The following is a 27,181-nucleotide window of genomic DNA, read 5'->3' as shown; positions in this document are numbered from 1 at the left end:
GATCCAAATAGTGAAAGATGAAGTAAAACTCTCACTCTTTGCAGATGACCTGATCCTGTATTTAAAAAATCCCATAGACTCCACTCCAAGTTACTTGAGGCTGATCTGAAACTTTGGCAGTGTAGCAGGGTATAAAAATTAACCCTCAAAAATCAATGGATTTTCTGTATGCCAGTAATGAGAAGAGTGTGGCTGAAATCAGGAAAGCAACTCCTTTTGTAATAGACCCACAAAAAATAAAATACCTAGGAATTAATTTAACCAAAGAAGTGAAGGGCCTCCATGATGAAAACTTTAAAAACCTGAAAAAGAAAATTAAAGTAGAACTAAGGAAGTGGGTTCTCCCATGCTCCTGGATTGGGAGAATTAACATCATGAAAATGGCAATAATGCAAAGGCTACCTACAAATTCAATGCAATACCCATCAATATCCCACCCTCATTCTTCAATGAAATAGAAGAAGCAATCCAAAAACTCATATGGAACAATAAAAGACCCTGAATAGCAAAAACAATCCGTAGCAGAAAGAACAGTGCTGGAGGAATACTAATACCAAACTTCAAACTCTATTACAAAGCTATAGTAATCAAAACAGCTTGGTACTGGCACAAGAACAGACCTGAGGACCAAAGGAATAGAACTGACAACTCAGAAATGAACCCACAGACCAATGTCCCAAGCTTCAATAAGGGAGCCAAAAAACCAGGAAACTAGGTTTTATATTGTTAGATAGCCTGCAGGACTGCAGACAAGGAACTAAGACTAAAGGGTATATTGTGTGTATTTATTTATTTTCAAGAGATGAAATCCTAGACCTTTATGTTACTTGTATTTTGTTACTTGAATTATTCAGATTTTATTCCAGGTTAGCTTATGGTGTATGTGGTTTTATTTTTGTTTTTTAGGTTTTCATATCCACAGTTGTGATTTATTTTTCTTTTAGATTTATATGGTTTTTGGTTTATCTTTATGTTGTATAGTATATTTTTGTTTTATTTTTGTGTTCTATGATTAAGATTCTTCTATTACCCAAATCAACTGCTTCAGGACAGTGGTTCTTCATCAGTTTCCTTGCAATCACAGGGGTCTCTTCCTTCAGTGACAGTAATCCCCACAGAAGCAAGTAGTGATGTGTGGAGAGACCCTCATTCACTTTGTTTTTCCTTCCTTTTGTCTGTCTTGCCATCCTTCTCTCTTCTATGAGTGTTTAAATAATTTTTTTCATTGCTTGGAATTTGTTAAATTTAGTTTTCTCAAAGCATTTCTTAAGTCATTTGTATCTCTAGTCATTTTGATGTTTTATATTCACCTTAAATGAAGTTCAACCTTTTTATGCCAAATCATTGTTTTTTCCGGTTTACCTTCTCTGTGATGCCATGTACTAGCACTCCAGAAAAATGAAACTATGTGCTTGCAAACTTCTGTACTGCATTTCTTTTTTTTTTATTTTGTTCCTTTTTTCTAGATTTCTTTTCCTTTTCATCTCTGATTTTAAATTGTTTTAAGAAATAATTGTTTTAACTTGTCCTAACCTTTAAGTAAGCAGAAATCTATTTCTTCTAAATTCCATTATAGTGTTGTAAGCTTTATTTTTATATTATACTAGGAATATATGCAGAAATTATTTCTCTCAGTAGAGTATAAACATGTTGAAATTGGAGTCCATGATTCAATTGCCCTGTATTTTTTAATTGCTTTGCACAATGCTTTGAACGTTTATTCATTGACTTGGAATGTATTGAGTAAAACTGTACCAGCCCTCAGAGAACTAGAATAGCAGATACTACTTTTGAATTCAAATTAATTTCCTGGCACTCTACTAATTATTATTATTTTCCTAATTATTATATTATTTTTAAGTTTTAATATGAAGGCCTTATTTTTTGTTTTGTAGCCAAAGAAACTACTGAGATTTTTTTGCCAGCTGTGTTTTGTTATTAGCCAATATTTATAGAATATCTGCCGTGTATCAGGCAAGCATCCAACCAATATTATAGTTACCAAATAAAATCTGGTATCTGAACTCAGGACTTTCTAGCTACACAGCCAATTCTACCTTTATACTATTTGGGACAGTTTCTGTCTTCCAGAAACCCAAATGTTCAATGAGATAGACTGAAGCAATGATAATTAAAGTAACATTTAATGGGTACAGATAATCAAATGTCAAGGAGAATGAGGTAGAAGAAGTGACAAACATTTTGGGAGGAAATAAGAAAACCTTATTTTGTTGGTGTGTTAGACTAGGAACTTTTGCAATTAATATAATGTTTCTGTTCATGGAATTTTGATGAGTACATACACAAAGACAAAGGAGACATAGGAGAGCCATATATGATTTTAAAAGATAAAAATTTAGAACTGGCTATCATGAACAGGGTGTTGAGTATTGGATAGCTTTCACGTTTTCACAATTATTTGTTCAATATTTATACCTTTTAAGGAACTATTCTGGGCTCCATGATCAAAATCCTTGACATGGAGATGAAAATGTAGTAAAGAATGTGCAATCTAGCAGAGTAATCATGCCAGATATTAAGTATGCTATATACAGCATGGACACTTGGAGAAAGGCAAATTCTTCTAGATAGGGAATTAAGAATGGTGTCATCCAAAAGTGACTTTGTTTCAGAACTTGAGGATTAGAAAATATTTCAGTTTCTAGATTCAATAATCCTAAAAATCACAGTGTATTTCAGTTATCCATGTATTTAGATGATGAATCTGTTTCTGAGTACTCTTAACTAATGAGTGATGGATAAATACAAGTTGAATCAACTATTGGTTGCTATAATTTTAAAAGTAGTCTATTTTTCACTATCCTCAACTTTATCTTTCTTCTGAAACCTTTGTGTTTCTTGGTTTTTCAGAATTTCAAAGTTCAAGCCCTCAGCTTCCTCTGGACCCACACTCAGAGCAAGGTATTTTCCCTGAGGGTCGGAGGGTCCCAGTGAATCGTGACACTGAGAAAAGAGCTGTGAAATGAAACAATTAAAAAAATATATAAGTTGCAGTGATAGCTTCTTAATTTCAAAAGTGTCATTATTAGCAAGTTTGTATCTTAAAATTCTCAATTCATGCCATTAGTCTACATGATGTAAATCATCTACATGTGGATGATATAAATGACCGAGTTGTGAATGCCTGATGAATGTATATATTTTATATTTAATATTATTTTAAATTTGACAGATGTTAAGAGGCATTGATAACATTGTCTTACTTTTTTTTATTTGCCTGTCCTGAGGCTTGAACTCAGGGCCTGGGCACCGTCCCTGAGCCTCTTTGTGCTCAAGGCTAGCACTCTACCACTTGAGCCATAGTACCACTTAGGGCTTATGGACTTGGCTGCCCAAGATGGCTTTGAACCTCAATCCTCAGATCTCAGCCTCCTGAGTAGCAAGGATTACTGGCATCTGGGGTTCTCACATTTTTAATATGGTCCTTCCCTTTTCTACTTTGCTAACTTTCCTACCAAACAAATAAAGAAGTCCTGTGCTAGTTTTAGCTGTCATTTTTAATGAAGGAGTATAGAAAAGGATGTTTGTGATGTTATCCTTCACTAATGTATGGGTTAACATAGAGTCCTAGTTATCAGGTGGAGAACAAGAATTGAAATTCAGGTTGTCACTCTCTCAATCCTCATATTTCTTTGACTAAACCATACTACTACCTTGATACCTAAGGAATTCTTGGTTACTCATACTTTGTGTCCAAATTAGGATAAAAGCTTAGTGTTTCTGATGCTTTTGCCCAATGATGGTTCTTAGAAAAATATTTTTATGTCAATAATTTTTTGCAGTTGCTCTTATTATTATTATCATTATTATTATTGTGTGTATGTTTTGTTTTACTCTTCCCTTTATTTGACATAAGAAATTTGATTTCTCTTTTGAAATTGCTAGTGTCACTTTGGCTTCAGCAAGACTTGAATAATATTTCCTAGTACTATCTGTGGAACCTTGAGATGAAGGGAGATTTTCTCTCTCATATTTAATAGGTACTTCGTTTGTTTCATTTTACTCTCCAGGACCCAGTTATAGCTAATGCTGCCTACAAGTCTCTGTCCCACTTTAGTGCAGGAGAGCACACCATTCTTCACCTTCCTGAAAAGGTAGGCACTGCTTCTTTCTTGCTATTGCCTCTTCACTTTCCTGGGGCTTGTGACTTTATCTCTTAGAAGATCTTTGCCTGATTAAATATAGAGATAATTCTAAATAGGTTTACCATATAACATAAGAATTCATATTATTTATTTAATTGATAAAAAGTATATGGGTCTTAAGCTTTATAGATAATGAATTTAGATCTCTTGGAAATAGATGGAAGACAGCTATGCTAAAAAGTTGTCTTACGGTGACTGGGTTTATGGCTTGCTTAGTCTGACATGCCTTCACTGCTTAGGACCCATTTGCTGCCAAATTAGCACACTATCTTGGACTTCAAATACAAATCGAGCCTGTGTAGACAAGATTTTCTACCAGCTGTGCAGCCAAAGATTTTTACTTGTGATAAACAGCAAGTGATGTATGATTTTAAAAGACTGCTATTTATTAACAGAGTGTGAAATGATATATAGCTTAACCATACTGGAGGAAGAAAGAAGCATTACCTCTGTGGGTTAGTACATCATATACCATAACTTTAGTTTGAAAAATAAGTTTATTATTTTAGTTTTTTAACTAAACATGCTACCCACCTAATACAACCAGCTTTACAGTATTAGAGTATGTTAAGAAGTTCAATGTCTGATTTCACACATAGTGTAACTAATAATTTTAGCACATACATATGCATATTTAGTGAGTGTCTTTAGGGCAGATGTGCCATTGCATGAAACCATGTGGGACATTACCCACTCATTGTCCTAAAGCTCAAATGAAAGTCTTGTTGTCAATTGCTCAGTCATCAAAATGAGTTTGCCTTTTTTTTCTAGATTAGGTTTCTAGAGAGATTAGATACCAGTAGGAACTTGGGAAACTTACATTTTCTAAATTGACCTGCAGCCACCATATAAAGGGAACTGAAGATGGATTCTTGGTTTTTTTTTTTTGGGGGGGGGGCCTGGTTGTGGGCCTGAACTCTGGGCCTGGGCACTGTCCCTCAGCTCTTCAGCTCAAGGCAAGCGCTCTACCACTTGAGCCACAGCACCACTTCCGGCTTTTTTCCTTTTTGCTTATGTGGTGCTGGGGAATCGAACCCAGGGCCTCATGCATGCAAGGCAAGCACTCTACCACTGAGCCACCTTCCCAGCCCTGAAGATGGATTCTTGTGCTAACAAATCCTAAATAAAGCAGGATCTCCTGTACTATTGAAGACTTATAAAGTCTTCATTGGTCAGCTTGTACAATGATTAAAAATGTGCTGTGACACATAGAATGCAGACTGCACTATGTCTCTCAATATCTATGGCTGCTTTATAAAATAAAAAGGGGAAAAGAACAAGTGAATTTGATGTGCAGACTCTTACCTTCTCTGCCCTTATGGAGAGCCTGTCTCCTTTTTGGGAAAAGCACTGTTTCCAACACTGCAGCATTCATTTTTATCACAGTTTTCATTTTGGCTTTTTGAATACCCAAAAACTAAAGATCCATAAAATGACTTGGCTTCATTTCCCAAACAAGTCCACAAAGGCTAAGGATACCACCAGTTCAGCGCTCCATTGCTGTTTGTGTGTGTTGGCAGTGAAAAGAAACTCAAGTTCACTTTTAATAAAAGTGCATTTCCCAGTGTTTTCAAACTCCCTGCCACATAGGGACTTCTGTAATGTAAAATATTAAGATACCTCTTTGTTATCAAAGATTATTCATTCTGCACCAGGGGCAATTGGCTTACTCCCAACATCTAAGATTACTGTATACTTTTCCAGTGAAATTACATCCACATTCTTTGTGTTCACGTCTGGCAACAGGTGAAACAAATTGATGAGCCCACTCAGAATTTCTAGAATTTAGAAAGAAAACAAAAACACTCACATTTTGACAAACCAGGCTACTTTTGCCAATTACAATTCAGCTACTTTTATAAGTCCTACTTCAAATGTAAACAAATATACAAATTAAAAGAAATATTTTTGATGATTGATGACTCAATTTATATAACTTGTTGAAAGTTAACATGCAAAACAAAAGTAATGAGAGCAGGGATAGTCAGGTGTGACAAAGATGATGTAAAGTTGAGGGAAACTAGATAATGGAGCCTTAGGAAGGGATTGGAACACCTAATTTTTTAACTTGGCATTCTTGTCACTGTCTTGATATTAGGAAATTCTGTGGGATTAAGATGTAATACACACTTAGCACTTAAATTGGTTTCATTAGATATATACTAAGCATTAGACCTTATCTTATGAGATAGGGATGTTGAAGGAATGAAAATGTTTTGTTTGTTAACAGTATCACTGTTAATCTCTTAAAATGCAAATCTAAATTTGGTTGAGAAGTTTGGGGATACTTTTTTGAAGACAGTGTCAATCTAATGTTGAAAAATAGGTGAGAATGATTTTTCCCTTTTTGTTTGCATCTCTTCTGTTTTTTTTTAAAAGCTATTATCATTTTCTTTTGCCTTCTTTAGCACTTGCCCTGCCCCCTCAAAAAAGGAAAAAATAATCAACCAACAAAAACAATATAGAATTGTTTATTTGATAAAAGAATCAGTAATGGATAAACATTTAGGTAAGGGGCATTGTTCCACCTCTCTGAATTAAATTCATTGAAAATATTCAACTATTGAAAAATTAAACTTTTTATTATACAGATCTTAAGATAGATTGTTTTGCTGATTTTTGGAGTTAATTTTAGAAGCAATATAAAAGAACTCATTATGCATTCAGGGTGGGTATAAATATGGCATAACCCGTTTGGCTCTGATTTAAGTGAATGTCACTGCATTCATCAGAAGCTGTTTCTCTTTTTAACTGAATTTATGCAGATACTTGACTTGTTCCAAATTAAAATCCTCTATTTATGCACAGTCTCTTGGATTTTCATAGGTTATACACACAGAAAGGTAGTTGAAAGGTTATCTGGCATAAGCTTTCTGGTATCCAATTTCAAGCAGATTTTAAAAGTAATTTGTCATTTACTTTTAGAAAAATTGGCTTTCTTTTTTAAAAATTTTATTTTATTATAAAGATGCTTAGAGGGGTTACAGTTAAATGAGTAAGGTGATGAGTACATTTCTTGTTGAGCATTGTTACCCCTTCCCTTGTTGTTCTCCCACTATCCCTTCCCTCCCACACCTCCCTCACTCCTCCCCTCCCTCCACTGAAGTTATAAAGTTCATTTCCAATATACTGTCTTGTGGGTATAACTGTTGCAGTGGGTCATCCTGTGTCCTTGTTTCAATGTTTTGTTATTCCCCTTCCCCTCCCCCAATTGGACAAATGTATATACAAGATGCAGGGTACCAAAATCAAGCACAGTGATAATAGGGTATATACCATGGGGGGAAGAACATAAAAAGGAAGCAAAAATGATCACATAGTACTTTAAAAACAACAACAAAGAAAGACCTCTTGTGTCCATATCTTGGGGTTCATTTCACTTACCATCATCTTATATGGTCATGTGACATAACTTTTGAGCTTTTCTGCTCATCTGATAAAATTATCCTAGACGTATCCTAATTATTGCAAATGAGGGAAACCATGAAACCTATATTCCTTTGGATCTGGCTTACTTCACTTAATGATTTTTTCCAAGGCTTTTCATTTTCTAAAAAATGGGGCAGTGTCATTCTCAACATTGAGATTCTGCCTCGCCCCAGTTAGAATGGCTATAATCAAGAAATCTAATAACAACAGATGCTGGAGGGGATGTGGCCAAAAGGGAACCCTCCTGCACTGTTGGTTAGAGTGTAAACTTGTTCAACCCCTTGGAAAGCAGTATGGAGGTTCCTCAAAAGACTCCTCATAGAACTCCCCTATGACCCAGCAGTTCCGGGCATTTACCCAATGATCACCAACAAGGCCATACTAAAGCATTATTTACCATAGCTAAGATATGGAACCAACCCAGATGCCCCTCAGTAGATGAATCAAGAAAATGTTCTATCTATCTATCTATCTATCTATCTATCTATCTATCTATCTATCTATCTATCTATCTATCTATCTGTGTACACACACAATGGAATTCTATGCATCCATCAGAAAGAAAAAACTGGCTTTTTATTTAAGGTCTTTTCAGTAAAACTTGGTTATAATTTAAGGGCTTTGTTCCTTTCCCTCTGTGTGTGTGTGTGTGTGTGTGTGTGTGTGTGTATGTGTGTGTGATTGTGTATGTATTATATATGTTTTGGCACTTAATGGAATATAATTGCTAAAAGTTTATAACTTCAACAAGTAATTTTTTGATATAATTTATATTGATTTTCCCTAATTGAGCTTATTCGGTTCACAACTAAGGGCAAAGACTAGTGTTAGCCCAGGGAAGCTGAAACAAATAAGTCTTTAATAAGCAGAGGAGGATCTGAAAAGGTCATAATGGAATAATAATAGAATTTTAATATGAAACACAATAGAACCAAGTGCTAGTAAGAACTAAGTACTAGGAAAATCAACTCCCCTTTGAGGAAAAAAATTAAAGAGGTAATGTTACCAGTATAAATAGATAGCTTTTATCATCTTTACTCATAGTTATTAATATCATCTATATTGAAGTTAAGCACATTTGTAATCGTGTGTTAATATTTATGTATATGTGAGATACAGACATACTTTGTATTTTACAACAGATATATTAATATAAGGACTCAGTTATGTAAGAGTTGCCACAGTTTTTTATTTTGGTACACTTTGTATTGTATATAAGTTTATCTGATTTGGGGAAGGGAAGGGGAATCATAGAAATGGTGAGACCAAGGACAAAGGGTAAACCAATGCAACAGTGATACTCACAAGCCACCACATTGGAAATGAACGTTACAACTTGGAGGGGAGGAGATTCGGGTGAGAGGAATAGCAGGAGAAAACAAGGAAAGGGGTAACAATGCTTGACAAGAATTGTACTCATTTCCTTATTCATGTACCTGTAATATCTCTCTGCATCACCTTTACAATAAAAAAATAGAATTTGGACAGCATACTGTTGAGAAATTAATCAATTTCCTTTACCCTCAATCTGGTAACTTTTTAATTTTTTCTTTTCAAAATCATTTAACTAGCATGTATTAATTTTACAAAGATTTTTGTTGTGATATTTCCATACACAGGAAGGTTTTTGACCCATTTTGAGTGAAGTTTTGTCTAGTTGCCATCTATTATATGTGGACATCCAGTTTTCCAAACATCATTTATTGAAGAGGCTGTCTTTTTTCCAATGAATGTCTTTGATACCTTTGTATAAAATCAGATGTCTGCATGTGTGTGGGCATGTTTCTGAATCTTCTGTTCCATTGGTTTACAGTACCATGTTGTTTTGTTACTATGGCTTTGTAGTGTAATTTGAAGTCAGATAATGTGATGTCTCCAAGCATGACATTTTCCCCCCCTCAAGATTGCTTTGGGTTTTCAGGCTTTTTTGTGTGTGTGCTTTCCTATGAATTTTTCAATTAATTTTGTATTTCTATAAAAAATGACTTTGGTATTTTCTTGGAGATTACAGTGAATCTGTAAATTACTTTGTGTAGTACAGCTATTTTCACAATATTCTGCTGATCAATGAACATAAGATTCTATCTTCCTGTGTCATCTTCAATTTTCTCCCTCTAGGCTTTATAAGTTTTATTGCAGAGATTTTTAATTTCTTTTGTTAGGTTTATTCTTATTTTTTTTGAGGCTATTGTGAATGGGATTGTTTCCATGTTTTCTCTTAAGCCTAAATGTTGTTGGTATATAGAAAGTCTATTGATTTTTTTTTTTTTGTATGTCGGTTCTGTATCCTGTTTTTTTTTCTAAAAGTGTTTGTCATATTTAAGTGTTTTTTGATGGCTTCTTTAAGATATTTCAAGTATTGTTTGTCATATTTAAGTGTTTTTTGATGGCTTCTTTAAGATATTTCAAGTATTGGACTGTACTGTCTGCCAGTATGGGAAATTTTACTTCCTCTTTGCCTATTTGTTACCCCTTTCTTTCTCTTACCTTATTTCTTTGGCTAAAAATTCAAGCACTACATTGAATAAGAGTAGGGAATGTACAGTCTTGTCTTGTTCTTGACAATAGAGTAAATGTTCCATTTTCTCCATTAATTACATTGTCAGCTACTGGTTTAACATAAATACTATTTATTATATTTTGTGTGTATTAAATTTGGCTTGCAAGTATTTTATTCACATCTATTCTCATCAAGAAGATTGATCTACAATTTTATTTATTTGTTGTATGTCCTCTTTGGGTTTTGGTATAATACTATTGCCCCAGGGTCATTGCTTGTTTTAGTCTGTTTATGTGATTTATACCTCCTGGTTAAATTTTTGTATATTTATGTATCTAGAATTTTATCCACTTTTTTAAAGTTTTCTAATATATTAGAATACAAGTTTTCAAAATATCTTCTAAATTTTTGTACATTTATGCATCTAGAATTTTATCCATTTCTTCTAAGTTTTCTAGTATATTAGAATACAAATTTTCAAAATATTTTCTAATGATCCTTTGGATTTAGTGGTATTGGTTGTGATATCCTCTTTTTCTCCTCTAATTTGTCTTGTCTCTCTTTTGACTAATTTGACTAAGGGTTTGTCAATTTTATTTAACTTTTGAAAGAACTCCATTTCATTAGTCCTTTGTATCATTCTTTAAGTTTCCGTTTTATTAATTGCAACTCAGATGTTTATTTCTATCTTTTAATTTGTACTTCTTTTCTCTTTGATGGATGAATTACATTCAATTGTATAATATTTTGTTTTCAATCGCATGTGTTGATAAACATTTGGGTTGGCTCCCATTTGGGCATTGTTTTGAATACTACTGCTCTGATCATTTGTGTGCATGTTTTTATATGATCACATATTTCACTAGTGTTGGGAATATAAACAAGAGTGAAGTTGCTATTTTCTAAAGGTACTGAATGTGACAAAAAATCAGGAAGCAGTGGTGGTCATGGTGACATCTGCCTGTAATCCAGCTACTCTATAGCAAAGAATAAGATTCAAAGTTAAATCAATCTGAGACTCCCTTTCAACAAACAAAACAGGCAAGATGGTGCCTGACTCCAATCATAGCTCCCCAGGAAATATGGTCTCAGGCTGGCCCCAGGCAAAAGTGAAACTCTCCGTACAAAATATTTAAAAGGATCCGGGCGCTGGTGGCTCATGCCTGTAATCCTAGCTACTCAGGAGGCTGAGATCTGAGGATCGTGGTTCAAAGCCAGCCTGGGCAGTAAAATCCATGTGAGACTCTTATCTCTAATAAACCACTAGAAAACTGGAAATGGCACTGTGGCTCAAGTGGTAGAGCGCTCGCCTTGAGCTGAAGAGCTGAGGGACAGCACCCAGGCCCAGAGTTTGAGCCCCACAACCGACCAAAAAAAAAAAAAAAAAAAAAAGTTAAAAGGAGAGATGATTGACATTGCCTAAATGGTAAAGACCAGCCTAGCAAGGAAGAGACCTTGAGTTCAAACACCAGTATTGTCAATAAATGAAAAAACAAATAAATAATAAAAAGAAGCAAACCCCATTTTTTTAATAAGAGTTTTCAGCCCACTACTTTTATTTAGCATCTCTTAGACAATTCTTTATCATATCGATCCTAGAAAATTCCAATGATATAACCAACAAGACACACTTAGAAACCTTTGCTTGTGAGTGACAAATGTGCCAGGTTGTTTCTGCTATGCAGTGTTCCTAATGAATTCTGTCTTACCCCTACCTGGAACATACCTGATTGTTCCCGCCATAAACCCTCTCAGAATTAAGTGGTCAACATTTAATCTAAATTAAATAGTGTCCTGTAAAGTACTTAGGTGGTCAAGTTGCTTTCACTGTTCCTTCACTAGCCAAAAGAACACTAGTTATGGTTGAAAGACTTTGTTGGAGTTGAGATTATTATACTTAAGAGAAACATTTCCTCTCTGGTTTCTTTTTATCCCTGTGCAAGAATCCTGACTCAGTGCAGTTCCTAAATGAAACAGGGCTTTGGGGACCTATGAAGAAGGCAGTCTGCAGGAATTGTTCATTATTTCTAAAAATAACTTCGAAAGACAGGCTAATGGTAATCACTGGGTTCTGGCACTTTATGGTTATAGCAATCACTTTTATATATTTTGATTTCCTCCCCTAATGCTTATTATCTCCATGTGGGTATTACAATTGTATGTCATTGAAAGTATTAAAATTTTAATTAATTGCTTAACAGTTGTATCTTGTAGGAACTATGATAGTCAAAATCTTTGTACATTTTAAAATTTTTGGTTCACACAAACATAGCTAATCACAGAGCAACCAAAGAACCTTCAAAATGCAAATTACACACAATAAAGTTAGCTACCAATTACAGATTTTAGTGGGTTTTTTTTTTTATTCCACAGCGACAAATTGCCAGACTAAAAATAAAACTTTTAGTCATTCTCTGATCTCTATTATATGTTTACTGAAGGATTTTATGGCTTTGTCATGGAAGTATAGCTGGAATCACAAATAAAAAAATAAAAGTATTAGACAAGGCAAATATTTAATTATAAACTGTAGAAGTTCAGTATACTAAATATGTAAGAATTTGCATTTTATTGTAAGATACTGTAAAATTTCATTAGTTGTCTATACTAATGGTTGCAAATGCTACCTTATAGTGATTTTTTTTCCTATATCTGGAATTGTTTTGAATAAGGAATATCTGGAATTGTTTTGACTAATCTAGAGCATGAGCAGATTTTTTATAAAATTAATTTTGATAGCCTTCTGACATATAGTGATGAACTCTAACATAATTTATAATTTGTGATACCCAAAGGACAAGCAAAATATTTCACATAATTTTTAGTATCATCTTGTCTAAAATTTTACCACGTACATTTTCAGATCCGACCAGAAATCCCTGCTCCCGAAGAGTTAGATGAGGATGAAGATGAGGAAGATGTAGATCTTTCAGTTCCTGGCCCTTGCTATCTGAAACTCTTATCACTCACTGCTCCTTTGGTTTTGCCAGGTAACTCCTCCTTGGTGGCAAAGAAGCTACCATTTTTCAGAGACTTTACCTTTTGTGAACTGTGTATAATATAGTTTACTTTAATCAGAAGGACTTACTTTCTAGCTAAAGTGCTAAGTGTATCTCACTAAATGAACTCACCTGCTAATGCATATTTGAGTTGTTTAACAAAAGCTTACATTTAAACCTGTGTCCTTCAGTTTTTCGACTTTTCAAATTCTTACCTAGTTATTTATCAAGAAGCAAGGACCTAACGATAAGACAATGGAAAAAAATATCCTAGTTGTAAGGGAAAAAGAGTGCTCTGTGTGTTAGCTACACTCAGGTTCCAGACATCTTATTCTCTTTTAAAATGTTCTTTAGGTGGTTTTAGGTCTGTATTCCCAGCTACTCAGGAGGCAGAGAGTTGAAGGATTGAGGCCCCAGGCAAAAAATTAGTAAAGACCTCCATTTCAACAAAAATAGGCCAGGTGTGTGTTTATAATTCCAGCTAGGCAGGGAATATAGATAAACAATCTTTATTCAAGGCTGGCCACAGGCAAAACCAGCAAACCACTTCAGGAAACAACAAAAAAATGGCTAGAGCACCTGTCTGGCATTTAAAAGCCTTGAGTGCAAACCCCAGTACATTTATACACACACACACACACACACACACACACACAAACAAACATATATGTATATACATACATATATATATCCCCCCTCCCAGGTTGGTGTTATAGCAGACATTCCCATTGCTGGGCTAGTACATGTGTAGATATGTACTTCTCCCCTGACATATGTACTTCTCCCATTTGCATTTCTTTCCCAAGAAAGCTTGAAATTGTTCTCTTACCATGCAAGAAAAATTACTCTCTTCCCATAGTGCCACTGTTCTAATAAACAAGTGACTCATAAATACATTTTGGAAGGTCTGTATATAGAATAGTCATACGGAATAGTATTTGGCCTGCAGTTGGATATTAATCAACCTTTTTGTATAGTGTTATATTTATTAATTAAGGTCAAGAACAGAGAGGAGAGGTAGTCATATTCAGTGGACAATTGAAGAGTGGTTAATAAAGGGACTATTTGCAAATATGTTGTCAAAGTTAAGGGACATTCACTAGAGGTGAATTTAGCCTCTAGTGGAGACAGAGAAGGAAATAGAGGAGGAAAATAAGAAAGAACATATGCTTCACAGATAGGTCTGCTTACACGGAGACTGGGCCTTTACAACAAGGCTGCAGACAATCGTAGCAACCTGCTGATCTCACTGTATTCTCCCTCATCTCATTGTATTCTCACCCTTGGAACTCCTACCAATGTCTGACATTAGAAAACCAGCAAGAAGTCACAGAATTTGGTTATTCTTGAGGGTACAGAGCAAAGTTGCGAAGGATGGAGGACACATTTAGAGGAGAAATGAAAGCCACCCCTCACAGGTACTCTTGAGCTTTGTGTGGGGAAGCTTGGTTGCATCTAAGAGAAAATTTTAGTTGGGAAGAACAACTGTCAGCACCTGCACTCTTTAATTCACATGATCTTTTGCAGGAGACTTTTAGGTAGACATTACTTGGCATGAAATTCCAGTGTAGTGAGGCAGACCCTTGCCTTTTGTTCCTATAAAAGGCACATTCAGCAGTGTTGTTTTTTTTTCCCACTCCATGTGATTTGTTTGGCTGCTGCTGCTGCTGCTGCTGTTGCTGCTGCTGCTGCTGCTGCTGCTGCTACTGCTGCTACTGCTGCTACTGCTACTGCTACTGCTACTGCTGCTCCTCCTCCTCTCCTCCTCTTCTCCTCTTCCTCTTCGTCCTCCTCCTTCATCTTCTTCTTGTTTCTGTATTGGGCAGGGCAACCTCTAGTGGTCCTTAGGAAAATGACACTAGAATATAAAGCCATAGAATATAAAGCCTTATCAACTACTTACTTTAGTTTGGCATCCTGTTGACTTCTGATCCTGTTTCTGTGTGTTTATTTTGCAATAATTAAAACATCAAACAGTGAAGATCTGGGACTTAATTGGAAGGAACACAGGGAAATAAATAATAATGGAATATTTCATTTTTTAATAATTGTACTACTGTTGTTTAATAATGATGGTTGGGCATGAAAGACCTCTCTGCAAACATCTAAAGGAAAGAAGGACACAGTCACATGAAAATCTGAGACTACTGTGTTCCCATTGGAAGGAACAGCAAATTTTGTGGCTCTGTGTAGGTTTGTGTATTTAAGGACTGCATAGAGGCCATTTGGAATTGGAACTATAGTATGGCAAGGAGGTTAATTCAGGGAATATCATGATTGTGATCCTTCAATCAAGGTCAGAAGTTGTGGGTTTTTTCTACATACTGTGAAAAGCCACTGGACAGTGTTTATTTCTCAAATAGGGCTTTTTGCTTAGGGCCAGCCTTGAACCATAGTATTCTTACTTCTGCCTCTAGAATAGCTTGGAATTAGAGGTATGGGCTATTATGCTTAGCTTGTTTTTTTTGAGATAGGGCCTTACTTTTTTGTCGAGGATGGCTTCTAATTGTGATCCTCCTCTCTCCTCCTTTTTGAGAATATATGTCACCATGCAGAGTGTCTATTTTTTTTAATCTCCTTTTATTCACTTCCAGCTTTAGAAGAATTTTTTACATCACTTGTGAAGCAAGAAATGGTAAATATGCCCCGTGGGATATATCACTCTGCATTAAAAGGAGGTATCCGCCCAGACCAAGGAAAGACTGTGGCAGGAATCCCCAATTTTATATTGAAGATGTATGAAACAAATAAGCAACCAGGATTAAAACCTGGCCTTGCAGGTAAGAGTGGCATACAATTTCAAGGTGTGGGTATTTATTGTTAGATTGAACTTCTACTTCCTTCAATGTAATACTTCATAAAGGGTGTTTCTATCATTGACGTGTAGATACAACTTGGTAAACTACATATACAAAAGTTGTATTTATTTTCTTATTTAGTTGTTTATATTTTTACATACAAAGGGATTTCAATTTAACATGTCAGTTAATGAATACAATGTATCTGGATCAATGTTACCTTTTCCCTCCTCTTTTATTCCAACCTCATATACCCCCTCAAGTTACGTGGTTCCTTTCACATTAGTACATTGAGAACTATGACTGTATTTATTTGTTCTTCCTCTCTTCATTCACAAAAAATCAATTTTAAAAAATATTAGAGGACTATAAAAGCACATACAAATAGATGGGCTAAAATTCCAGACTACACTTGCTATTTAGAAATGTTTTCCCTCCTTTGGAGGATATTCATGGATTCTGGTTATGGGCTATGATTAGGGAGTTGGCCTAAGCAGAGGTCTAATCTGTTGAAAGAAAGAGAAACCAGTTTTTCTCAGTTGTTTGCTCTTGGAAAATAAGTCTACAATCCTCATTATTCTGAAATCCAAAAAGCTTTGAAACAGTTTTCACAAGTTCTAGAGCAAGCTTACTGATATTTAAATATAACCTAAGGTGAGGGTATTTATTCCTTTCCTTTTCATTTTGTAATTGTGTACATTGATAACATGTTATATAATATATATAAGAACCATGCTAGTTTTTGAAAACCTGAAAAATTCTCATGTATTGTATCCCCACTGGTTTCATATGAGGAATAACTTACCTTGTATTATTTACTTTTTGTTGCTGTGACCACAATGTGTGACATAAACCACTTAAAGGAGGAAGGGTTTATTTTGAGTCACAATGTCAGAGCGTGTAGTCCATTGTCACTTGGCCCTTGTACTTCGGCAGAAAATTATGGCATTGGGAATGTGTGGAGGAGATTCTTTACCTCCTGGCAGACAGGAAAGAGAAAGAAAGGAAGGGATTAGGGACAACCTTCAGAGGCATATTCCTAGTCATTTATTTCCTACAGGTAGATCCCATCTCCAAATATTTCTACCATCTCCCAAAATAGTCTGTCTCATATTTTTATTTTCCCTGATTACCACTAGTCAAAAATAATAATTTGCTTAGAAAGTTATCTTTTTATTTACAGATTCTTTATATTGGTATGGATTACTAAAATATAACTACTTTTCCATAAGAAACATTTTTGTATTTTTTTTTTTTATTAAGGTGGCATTTTATTTTGCTATGATGTTGCCATGTACCAGAGTAAAGATGGCAAACCATTAAATCGACTAATGGCCAGTAGAGGGCGAAGCTTCAAGCAGATGGCACTTGCCCTTGTACATGAGGTAGGTGTCCTTCCATCCAGCCTCTCTGTGTATATGCATGCGTAACTCCATTTTGCTTTATGGTTATGAAATTGAGTGTTTGTTTGAAATATTTTTTCTTTATCATGATCAAGATAAGTTACCTTTAAGGGTTATCCAATAGCTGAGCAAACAGAATACTAAACTATTTTGCTGTATTTCTGAAAGAAATGGCATGTTTTTTCATGCTCAGCCTCATTACTAGGAAGTAGTAGCTAGGGATTTGGTTTATTCCACCAATGTTTAAGTTCTGTTGTTTAGAATAAATTTTAACTTACTGTAAAAAAATAATATTCCTGTTTCTTAATTTTAATCTTTTCTAAGTACATAGTCTATATGTATTTATATTTTGAGTAGAATAAATAGTACATAAAATGCACTCAAATGCTTGGATTTAGTGTTTGTTTCACTTTTCCTTTCACCCCTTTTAAAAACTAAGTTATGTAAGGCCCTTCAGTGGTTCTTAAGAAATGTGGTTATTGAAGCTTACAATCATGCCCGGGGAGAGGGAAGCTGGGATAGAGCCCAGGCCCTGAGTTCAAGCCCCAAGACTGGCAAAAAAGAAAAATAAGGGTCTTTTGAAGAATGGATTTTTAATTTTGAAGAATTTTCACATATCAAGGTTCATATTTCCTGCCTAACCCTAGGTACTAAAGATTTTATGCGGTTTTTATCCTGGATTTAGTTTTGTTTTTTCTTTCTTAAAAATGTTGAAGTATAATTCATATGTCCTAAAATTCACTCTCTTAAGTGTACGTCCTTGTTTTTCAGTATTTCCATGAGGTTGTACATCATCCTTCAAAGAATTCCCAGTTTCTCTTTTCCTCAGCCTCCAGCAACTACTAATCTACTTTCTATCTCTGTAGATCTGCATAATTTGCACATTTCATATAAATAGAATCATATAAAATGTGGATTGTGAGTGTGCCTTTTTCACTTTAGGGTAATGTTTCTGTAATTTGATCATATGCTGATGCATCAGTACTTTATTACTTTTTATGGCACAGTGTTGGTCTACTTTGAGGAAAGACCACATCTATTTTTCTGTTAATGGGTTTGTGGGTAGTCTGTGTTTTCTTCAGGAAGTTTTACACTTGAAAAAAGTTCTTCAGCTAGGCACCAGTGGCTCATGCCTATATTCCAGCTACTCTGGAGACTGAGATCTGAGAATCACAATTTGAAGCCACTCCAAGCAGAAAAGTTTGTAAGACTCTTATCTCCAATTAAGCATCCTCCTCACCCCCACCAGAACAAAAAGGTGGAAATGAAGCTTTGGCTCAAGTTGTGGTATGCTAACCTTGAGCAAAAAAGCTCAGAAGCTCAGAACAGTGCCTAGGCCTTGAGTTCAAGCCCCAAGACTGGGACATACAAAAATGTTTTTCTTTCTGTGTACTGGTGGCTCATGTGTATTCCTATGTACTCAGGAGGTTGAGATCTGTGGATTGAGGTTAGAAACCAGCCTAGGTATTCAAATCTGAGAAACTCTTATCTTTGCATAGCTAGCAGAAAGCCAAGAATAGAGGCATGATTCAAGAAGTATGTATGTGTATGTGTGTGCCAGTACAGGCACACACACATACACAGGTATGCATGCATGTACACATGTGCACGCGCACACACATACACATAAGCTTTTCTTTATTTAGATTTTTTATTACTATGAATTAACTTTTATTGTGACACTTGCATAATCGCATACATGGTATTCCAATCAAACTCAGCCCTCCACTACTCTGGATCTAGTTTTTTTAGTTGTTGTTTGTTTTGATTTGTTTTACCCTGTTGGGTTCCACTGACCTATTCTTGTATTTCTCCACAATCATTGTTATTTCTCCACAATCACTGTTACTCCTATGAGTCTTCCAACCTTGCTGCTTTAATTTTTTCAGGAACAAGCTGTATCTTTCCATTAGGTTGGTATCTCATTGTTTTCATATTACAAATCTTGGACTTATTCTTATCAAATTTAATATGAATAACATATCTCTAAGTGTTTGGATGAGACCACAATTAAACTTTATTTTTGATTTGTTGCAATTTCTATTTATTGTTAGAATGTATACACAAAAGTTATTTTCTTCTCTGACCTTACTAAGCCACTTAGAAATTCTTATAGTCCTTTTATGGATTCTTTAGTATGTATTGGAAATACTGTCTTCAATAAAGATAGTTTTAATGGCTGTCTTATCTGTAATGCCTACATTCCTTTTTCAGTATCTGAATGTACTGCCAGGACCTCCTCACAGTGCTGAACAGGATTTGTGTGAATCCACATTCCTGTCTTGTTCTAGTATGGAACAGCATTCAGCCTTTTGCTTATTTTACCCTTTAATACCATGTTGGTGTAGTGACTTTTGTATCTTTCACTTATCAGGTTAAGACAGTTTCCTTTTAAGTCCTAAAGTTGTGAGGATTTTTATCATATATAAGTATTTAATGTTTTAAGATGCCTTTTCTGTATCTATTGAGTTATGATGAATTATTTTTAATTGAGTTTATTTATGTATTTTTGGTGGTATTGAGTTTGAACTCAGGGCGTTTCATTTGCTAGGCAAGAGCGCTGGCACTTGAACCATATTGTTTGCTTTTGGTTATTCTTTGCATTAGTGTCTTATATTTTTTGTCTGGCATGGCCTTGGACTGCCATTCTCCTCCTATACCTTCTCTGTAGCTTGTATTATAGACCTGGAACACCATGCCTGGCATTTTTGTTGAGATGAGGCCCCAGTAACTTTTTCCTGGGCTTACCTCATACCTGGGTCTTCCAAAGATCTGTAACACAACTATCTGGAATTATAATTATAAACTACTTTGTAAGTGTGAATTGCAATTATGTGTGTACACTGTTGGTTTAACGTTTTAAAGAATCAGCTTTTCATTTGATGAAAAGCTTCATTGACTTTCAATGTTTCGTGGACTTCCTCATATTTTGGACTTAATTTGTTCTTATTTTTGAGATGCTCAAGGTGGAAATTTGGAAATCTGTTTTCTTCTTTAATGTATGCATTGAATGGTCTAAATTTTCTTCTATGCACTGCTTTTTTGTAAGTTATATTTTCATTTAATTTGAAATAAACTTTTTTGAGGTTATAAAAATTATTATTTGGAAATAATGGATTCTTCAGTATGCTGACTGTTCTTCATATTTTGAAGTGTATTTTGCTTTTTATAAAATAATAACTTCTCGATAAGAATGTGTTAGCTAAATTAATTTTCCACACCATTGTGAACTAGTTGTGTAATACCATAAAATTGCTTAGAAAGTGTAAGCTTCTCTTATATTTTAAAAGGTTAAAAAAAATCCTAACGTGATAGTCTCCCATGTGATTTTTAGCAAAAAAATCACAGTTCTAAGTATGATTTAGTTTTGGCCTGATAACATAGCAGTTATATAATTACTCTCTTCTTTAGATTTTTTTTAAAACCAAAGTGTCCTCTTTCTTTGCTCCTCTATCCATGTACCCAAAAGTGGTCATTCTAGATCTACTAAGGGTTCTCCAAGGCTAAGATGATATCCTCTTCTGCTCTGATTTATACATTCTTCTTATCACAAGGTGAGCTTTGTGCTTGTTGGAGAAGAAGAAGCTGAAGGTGAACAACAGTTTCCCTCTGTGGAATTCACTATCAGTCTCGTCATCCTTTGGCATTTCTCATTTTGACATGACATTCTCACCTAAATTAGATAATACTGATTTGTTCCTGGGGAAAAATGGCAGTCTTGCTTCATTATTTTATCCATTCTTGGGCATATGCAAATTTCCCTAATCCTGCACTGTTCCCTAGCCATATTTTGCCTCATCAGTAAGTAATGAGCTATTTTCTCATTTTTATCTTAGACATACCTTTTTCAGACTTTTCAGAAGCTCTACTCTGAATAAGATCAATCCCTCTACATTATTTCCCCCCCTTAGCTAATTATTATTTGATTCTTTTTGCTTTATAAATTAATTTTGTTTTTCTTCTGCTTTCTTTAGTGTTTTTCCTAGGTGCCTCAAATTACATTCAATATAAGCAATTATTTGAAATATAAGAAGTGCAGTTTCCCTTTTTCTTTTGGTTCCTTCTTTATTTTAAAGCATGTTTTTTATGAACTATATTGTGTAGTGTTAACATTCATGCAATATGAAACAATTAGATAAAAATTGTGAAAAATAATGGGGAGAAATTATATCTGTGCTTCTTATAGGTTCTCCCTAGAAAAATACTGTGAAAAGTATGGTTTGCCGTATTTTAGATACTCTGTAATTACCATGTGGTTGCGAGTTGTTATGGTAACTGGGTTTCCCCCTTCTATTAAATAACAGAGTAAATGGTTGCTTGAGATGTGACTGAATTGTCGGCTTTCAAGCTAATGTTATCCTAATGGGAAATGGGGTGAGGTGGGGAGACAATGATAGAAGAAAGAAGGGGAATCTAGAAAGCAAAAGAGAATATTAAATCTCAAAAAAACCTACAAAGAGATAGTGTCATTTTACTTTTAAAAGGTGTCCTACATAAGACTACTCTTCTCACAATTTGTCAGGGGACAGGAATAAAAAAAAGTTTATTTTGTGCCAACAAGATTACTACTGACAGAAAAGTGAAGCAGAGTTCTTTCTGTATAAACAATGAGACATTGAGTGGCTTTTAGGTTCTAAAACACTAAGTGCAAATGGTTTTCTGCTGGGCATGTTGGAAGAATGTGAGCCAAATATTGTGGGTCAATATTTTTATGTCCATGTAGCATCTAAAGTTAAAAACACCTTCTTTATCTTTTCATTCTTTGATGGTAGTATATAATCTAGTGAACATGAAAAATGCCTAATTTTTTTATGAGCTGGGGATTCAAAATTTAATAGCAAGTTCTTTTGTACCTATTTTTACATACTGCTGTCCCTGTCTTCCACTTTGGTAAACAACTTCATCAAACACCTATCTAACTTGCACTATAGAATTTGAGAAGTTGTTAAAGTACATATTAGCTTACAAACAGTGTAATTTTATTTGTTAATATTACACAAGAAGTAGAATGTACTCCCAAATTTCTGGAATTGTATTCTGCATAGTAAATTAACTAATTAGGTGACTATGTTTTACTCTTAAGTAAAACCTGTAGTCAAGATACATCATTACATTGTCATTTTTCTCTCCAGTAATCCTCTACTTTCTGAGTAGTATTTCTAAGCATAATACTTAGTGTTGAGCTAGTGTTTTAAGTATGGTTTATTAGTACTTATATGATAAAAATAACAGTATTTATAGGGGTTACAAAATACAAAGTTTATAACACCTGCCTTGTCACTCACCTTATACTTACCTGAAATTAAACATTTCCTGTCTAAAACAGTTTAGACATACATTTATAAGATGCATTTATAAAATTCTAAATCATTATATCCTTGACTTGTATTTCAGTGTAGCTGCATTTTCCACATTATATTTCCCCATAATTTTTCATGATTTCTTGCTTATGATATTATGGTTTTAATATAAGAAGAATTTCTCTTTAATAAAGCAGATGTTGGCTGGGTACCAGTGATTCATGCCTGTAATCCTAGCTGATCAGGAGACTTGAGATCTGAGGATCATGGTTTGAACCCAGCCTGGGTAGGATAGTTATGAGACTATTATTTCCAATTAACCACCCCAAATTTGGAAGTATAGTTGTGGCTTAAGTGGTAGAGCACTAGGCTTGAGCAAAAAAGCTCAGAGATAGCTCTCAAGCCCAGGACCAGCACACAAAAAGGACACACACAGACACAGACACACACACGCACGCACACACACATGCATGCACACGCACACATACACACTAATGCTGGATATTTAATTCTGTTAAACACAGCAGTATGTAATTGACAACTGTGTGCACAGCATTGTTATTGGTATCATGGCAGCACTTTCAGGATGAGTAGGATATGATCTCTGCCCATGTGATTGTGTAAGATCAAGATTCATATACAAATAGTTTAAAATGAAAGTGAAAGAAATTATTCCAGTTAATTAGAAATCAGAAAAGACAGGGCATTCCATACAGAGTTTCAGTGACTGCAAAGATCTCAAAACTGATTTCATTAATATCTCCTTTCTCTTTCATATTTTCCTAAAATGCTCTGTTTTAGGCACGTGCATGATATCTCATTATTATCATGTTCTATGTAACTTTTTGTATATAGAAATTCTATTCTTACTCTTCTTGAAGAAATAGGACATGTTATATAATTACATGGCTATCATTGTAAGAGTATGTGTAGTTAGTGATATTTTAAAAAAAACTAAATTACACACACACTTAAAAGTTAGTAATACAGGGGTTGAGGAACAAGCTTTACCATCTATTGAATATACCAGATAAGTAGGTGACAACTTCATGACTTGAAATTATTTCGTTGATTGTGTTGCCTTCAACACAAGTATAGTAAATTAGACATAATTTTCATATTTTATAAATGCTCATTGAATTTATTTTTAGGTCTGAAATATAGGCAACTTAGGTAATGGCATATTGATGAGAAATAGCATCTAGAACTTGTCAAGGAAGGCCCTTTTTCCTGTGACACAAGATGAACACAAGGGCACTTATGACTGCAAACTCTTTCTCTAAGTCTCTGTTCATTAAGGGAAAGAGCAAAAGAGTACATTTTTAGAGAGATGTACTCACAGCTAACTCCAGAGAACTCTAAGGTTAGGGCATAATCCCATAAAACATGGGGGCTCCAGGCTGGCATCTAGGCTAGCATGATGTCCTGTGTCCCTGTGCCCACCTTCAACAGTGGTCAGAACTGCAGGAGGATTAGCTTCAGCCTCCTACTTATGACCCTTTTAAGTTGGTTTCCTGGAATGACTGCCTTTATTTTTAGAAGCTCCCCATTTGATTTAGAAGCTCCTCATTTTGATTTATATTTTTCCATAATCCCTCCCTTTTATAAACTGAAGTATAAGAAGCAATGGAGGCCATTGTCTCTCCAAAATACTCACGTCCTTTCTGCCAGTTTCCTGAGGCTATGGACATTCTCAGTGGGACCATTATACTCATGGATTATTTTGTAGGAAAATCTAAAAATATTTTGAATTTCTAAAGTAAGAGATAAAAATTGGGTTTGTAGCATTTGAGTGTTGTTTCTGTTCAATTCAGTTCTCAAAGTAGAGCTTAAAGATAATTAAGATAGCTTATGAAAAAGGACACAGAATTGATAAGGAAAAGGATTTAAGAAAAAGATAATTTCAGAAACAAAGAACAGGGCTAAAAACTGATGAATGCCTCTATAGCTGGAAACGTGGTCTAGATTGTCATTTGCTTCCTGGACAAGAGAGGAAGCAGGGATTGGAGGGTTTATTCCTTTGAGGACTTTTGTGGACACATTGACAAAGCTTCTCTCCCAAACCCACTTAGCAGACTGAATTCTCAATCAGTAAAACAAGAGACCAGTTTCTATAATTGTTTCAAGTTCATTTCATGGTCTGAGTATCCATTTCATACTGTTTGAGCTTCTAATTTTTGAAAAAGCAGTAGTAGCATGAGAAGTGATTACTACCAGTCAGAAATAATCTTTTCCTGTTCTTCATTCCCATCACTGGCTCTCCAGCTAGCCAGAAAGCTCTTTGCATACATTGACTGATAATCATCATATCCTTCCTAGTACCTTGCAAAGTAGGCTCTCCATGAGACTCAGATTAAAGAAGGAACTAAATGTGTGTGCATGTGTGCATGTATGTGTGCAGGCTATGTGTGTATATTTCACAAGGCCCTTGAGAAAATTAATTCTTATACTACGTTGAAATGCTAAGCATTAGCCATTGAGATTCTGTTGTCATTTTATGTAAGTTTCTCTGTGTGTGTGTGTGTGTGTGTGTGTGTGTGTGTGCGCGCGTGTGTGTGTGTGTGTGTGTGTGTGTGTGTGTGTGTCCCTCTCTGCCCCATAGGGAATTGAATAAAGTTTAGATGAGATGAGTTATTACAGAACATGAAATGTGATACCTTGTAACTGTTTTTCTTGAGTGATCTTTCTTTAACAGAAGTAGACCCTGGGAAGATTTGTTGCAAGATAGCTGTACACTAATAGGTAGAAACAGAAATTGCTATGAAAACCAGATGTTCTGTCTGGGCTTCTATTCAGCAGTAGGATTTCATTGTTGGCATATATCATTTTTCTCCTGTTTACCCACACTGATTAAAGGGCATTTATCTGGTTGTGTGCACAATTGCTGTGTGCATTGCTCATTTGCATGCTTTTACCACCATGGTTTCGCTTAATGATATTTCTGTTGGCAGTTTTAAGTTTATTCCTTTGGAAATTATCAGATTTAAAATTTAGGATATGAGCAATATTTATTTTTATTTAAATTGCTAGGGGGATTTGCTAGACAATACACAGTTCCCCGGCTTTTGCATGAGGTATTCTAGCATTTCTCCATAATTTTTAAGGATGGATTAGTATTGTACAGACATCTTAACTTGTTATTATTATAGGATTGTATTTGCTTTAATTTAGAAAATTCCAGATTTACTTTATGTAAGGTTGTTTTTTCTCTGGGAATATATAAAAGATATTATTTGAGGTTCTGATCCTGGCTGATTTGGTTTGCTTTAGAATTTAAACCATTTAAATTAAAGGAAAGCAAGAAGTGGTGATATAGTTTAACTTTTATTCTGTTGTAATTCTGTGTAATCTAACATGTCATGGTACATCTTCCCACAGGTCCACATCCAGCTTTCAGAGTGGCACCGTGCACTTTTTCTTCCACAGGCCTGGCTTGCATATATGAACCGAGCTTACCATGCTATTTTACAAGTAAGGACACTATATGGGGTTTACTTTGTTCATAATGAATAGGAAATTTACGTACATACATAATCACACTTAAATTTCACACTCATATTTTAGATATGAGACCCTTGTCTGTTGTATGGCTAGTGAAGATCTTCTCCCAATCTGTAGGCTTTCTATTGATTTTGCTAGCTATGTTTTTTTGCCATGCAGAAGCTCTGCAGTTTCATGCAATCCCATTTATCCAACTTGTCTTTGATTTGTTGTGTTTCTGGGTCTTTATTAAGAAGATTTCAGCCTGTGCCAAGGATCCCTAGAGTTTCTCCTATTCCTTCCTGTAATGTTTTCAGGGTGTCTGCTTTGATTTTGATCCATTTGGAGTTGATTCTGGTGCAGGATGATATATAAGGATCTGCTTTAGTTTTCTATAGGTGTTTAACCAGTTTTTTAAGCACCATTTACTGAAGAGGCTGTCTTTCTTCCATTCTATTATTTAGCTCCCTTATTGAAGATTAGGTGGCTATAGGTCTGTGGGTTCATTTCTGGGTCTTCAATTCTATTCCACTGGTCCTTAGGTATGTTCTTGTGACAGTATCAAACTGTTTTGATTACTATAGCTTTGTAGTAGAGTTTGAAATTTGGTATTGCTATTCCTCCAGTACTGTTCTTTCTGCTAAGGATTGTTTTTGCTATTTGGGGTTTTTTATTGTTCCATATGAATTTTTGGATTGCTTCTTCTATTTCATTGAAGAATGAGGTTGGGATATTGATAGGTATAGCATTGAATTTGTAGATAGCCTTTGGAGGTATTACCATTTTCACGATGTTAATCTTTCCAATACATATGCGTGGAGGTTTTTCCACTTCTTAAGTTCTGCTTTAATTTCCTTTTTCAGGTTTCTAAAGTTTTCATTATAGAGGTCCTTCACTTCTTTAGTTAACTCCTCAGTATTTTACTTTTTGTGGTGCTATTACAGAAGGAGTTGCTTTCCTAATTTCAGCCACATTCTTCTCATTGTTGGCATATGGAAAAGCCATTGATTTTTGAGGGTTAATTATATACTCTGCTACTTTGCCAAAGTTTTGAATTAGCTCCAGTAACTTGGAGTGGAGTCCATGGGATTCTTTAAATACAAGAT

General features: G+C 34.9%; 1 protein-coding gene across 3 annotated transcripts in view; it reads left to right on the top strand.

Annotated features, from left to right (window-relative positions):
• The window catches only part of Focad (focadhesin), a 264,104-nt gene that overhangs the window by 160,759 nt on the left and 76,164 nt on the right, over positions 1-27,181 (top strand). For all 3 annotated transcript variants that reach the window (XM_042692885.1, XM_042692886.1, XM_042692887.1), the window contains 6 exons: positions 2,872-2,922; positions 4,032-4,115; positions 12,959-13,085; positions 15,689-15,874; positions 17,156-17,277; positions 25,974-26,066. In XM_042692885.1, coding sequence (XP_042548819.1) covers positions 2,872-2,922; positions 4,032-4,115; positions 12,959-13,085; positions 15,689-15,874; positions 17,156-17,277; positions 25,974-26,066 — 663 coding nt within the window. The remainder of the gene's footprint in view (positions 1-2,871; positions 2,923-4,031; positions 4,116-12,958; positions 13,086-15,688; positions 15,875-17,155; positions 17,278-25,973; positions 26,067-27,181) is intronic.

The sequence above is a fragment of the Dipodomys spectabilis genome, unplaced genomic scaffold (assembly GCF_019054845.1).
Source record: "Dipodomys spectabilis isolate Male_0828 unplaced genomic scaffold, ASM1905484v1 ptg000158l, whole genome shotgun sequence".
Lineage (NCBI taxonomy): Eukaryota > Metazoa > Chordata > Mammalia > Rodentia > Heteromyidae > Dipodomys > Dipodomys spectabilis.
The sequence above is the reverse complement of the archived record's forward strand: the minus strand, read 5'-3'. Positions and strand labels throughout refer to the sequence as shown.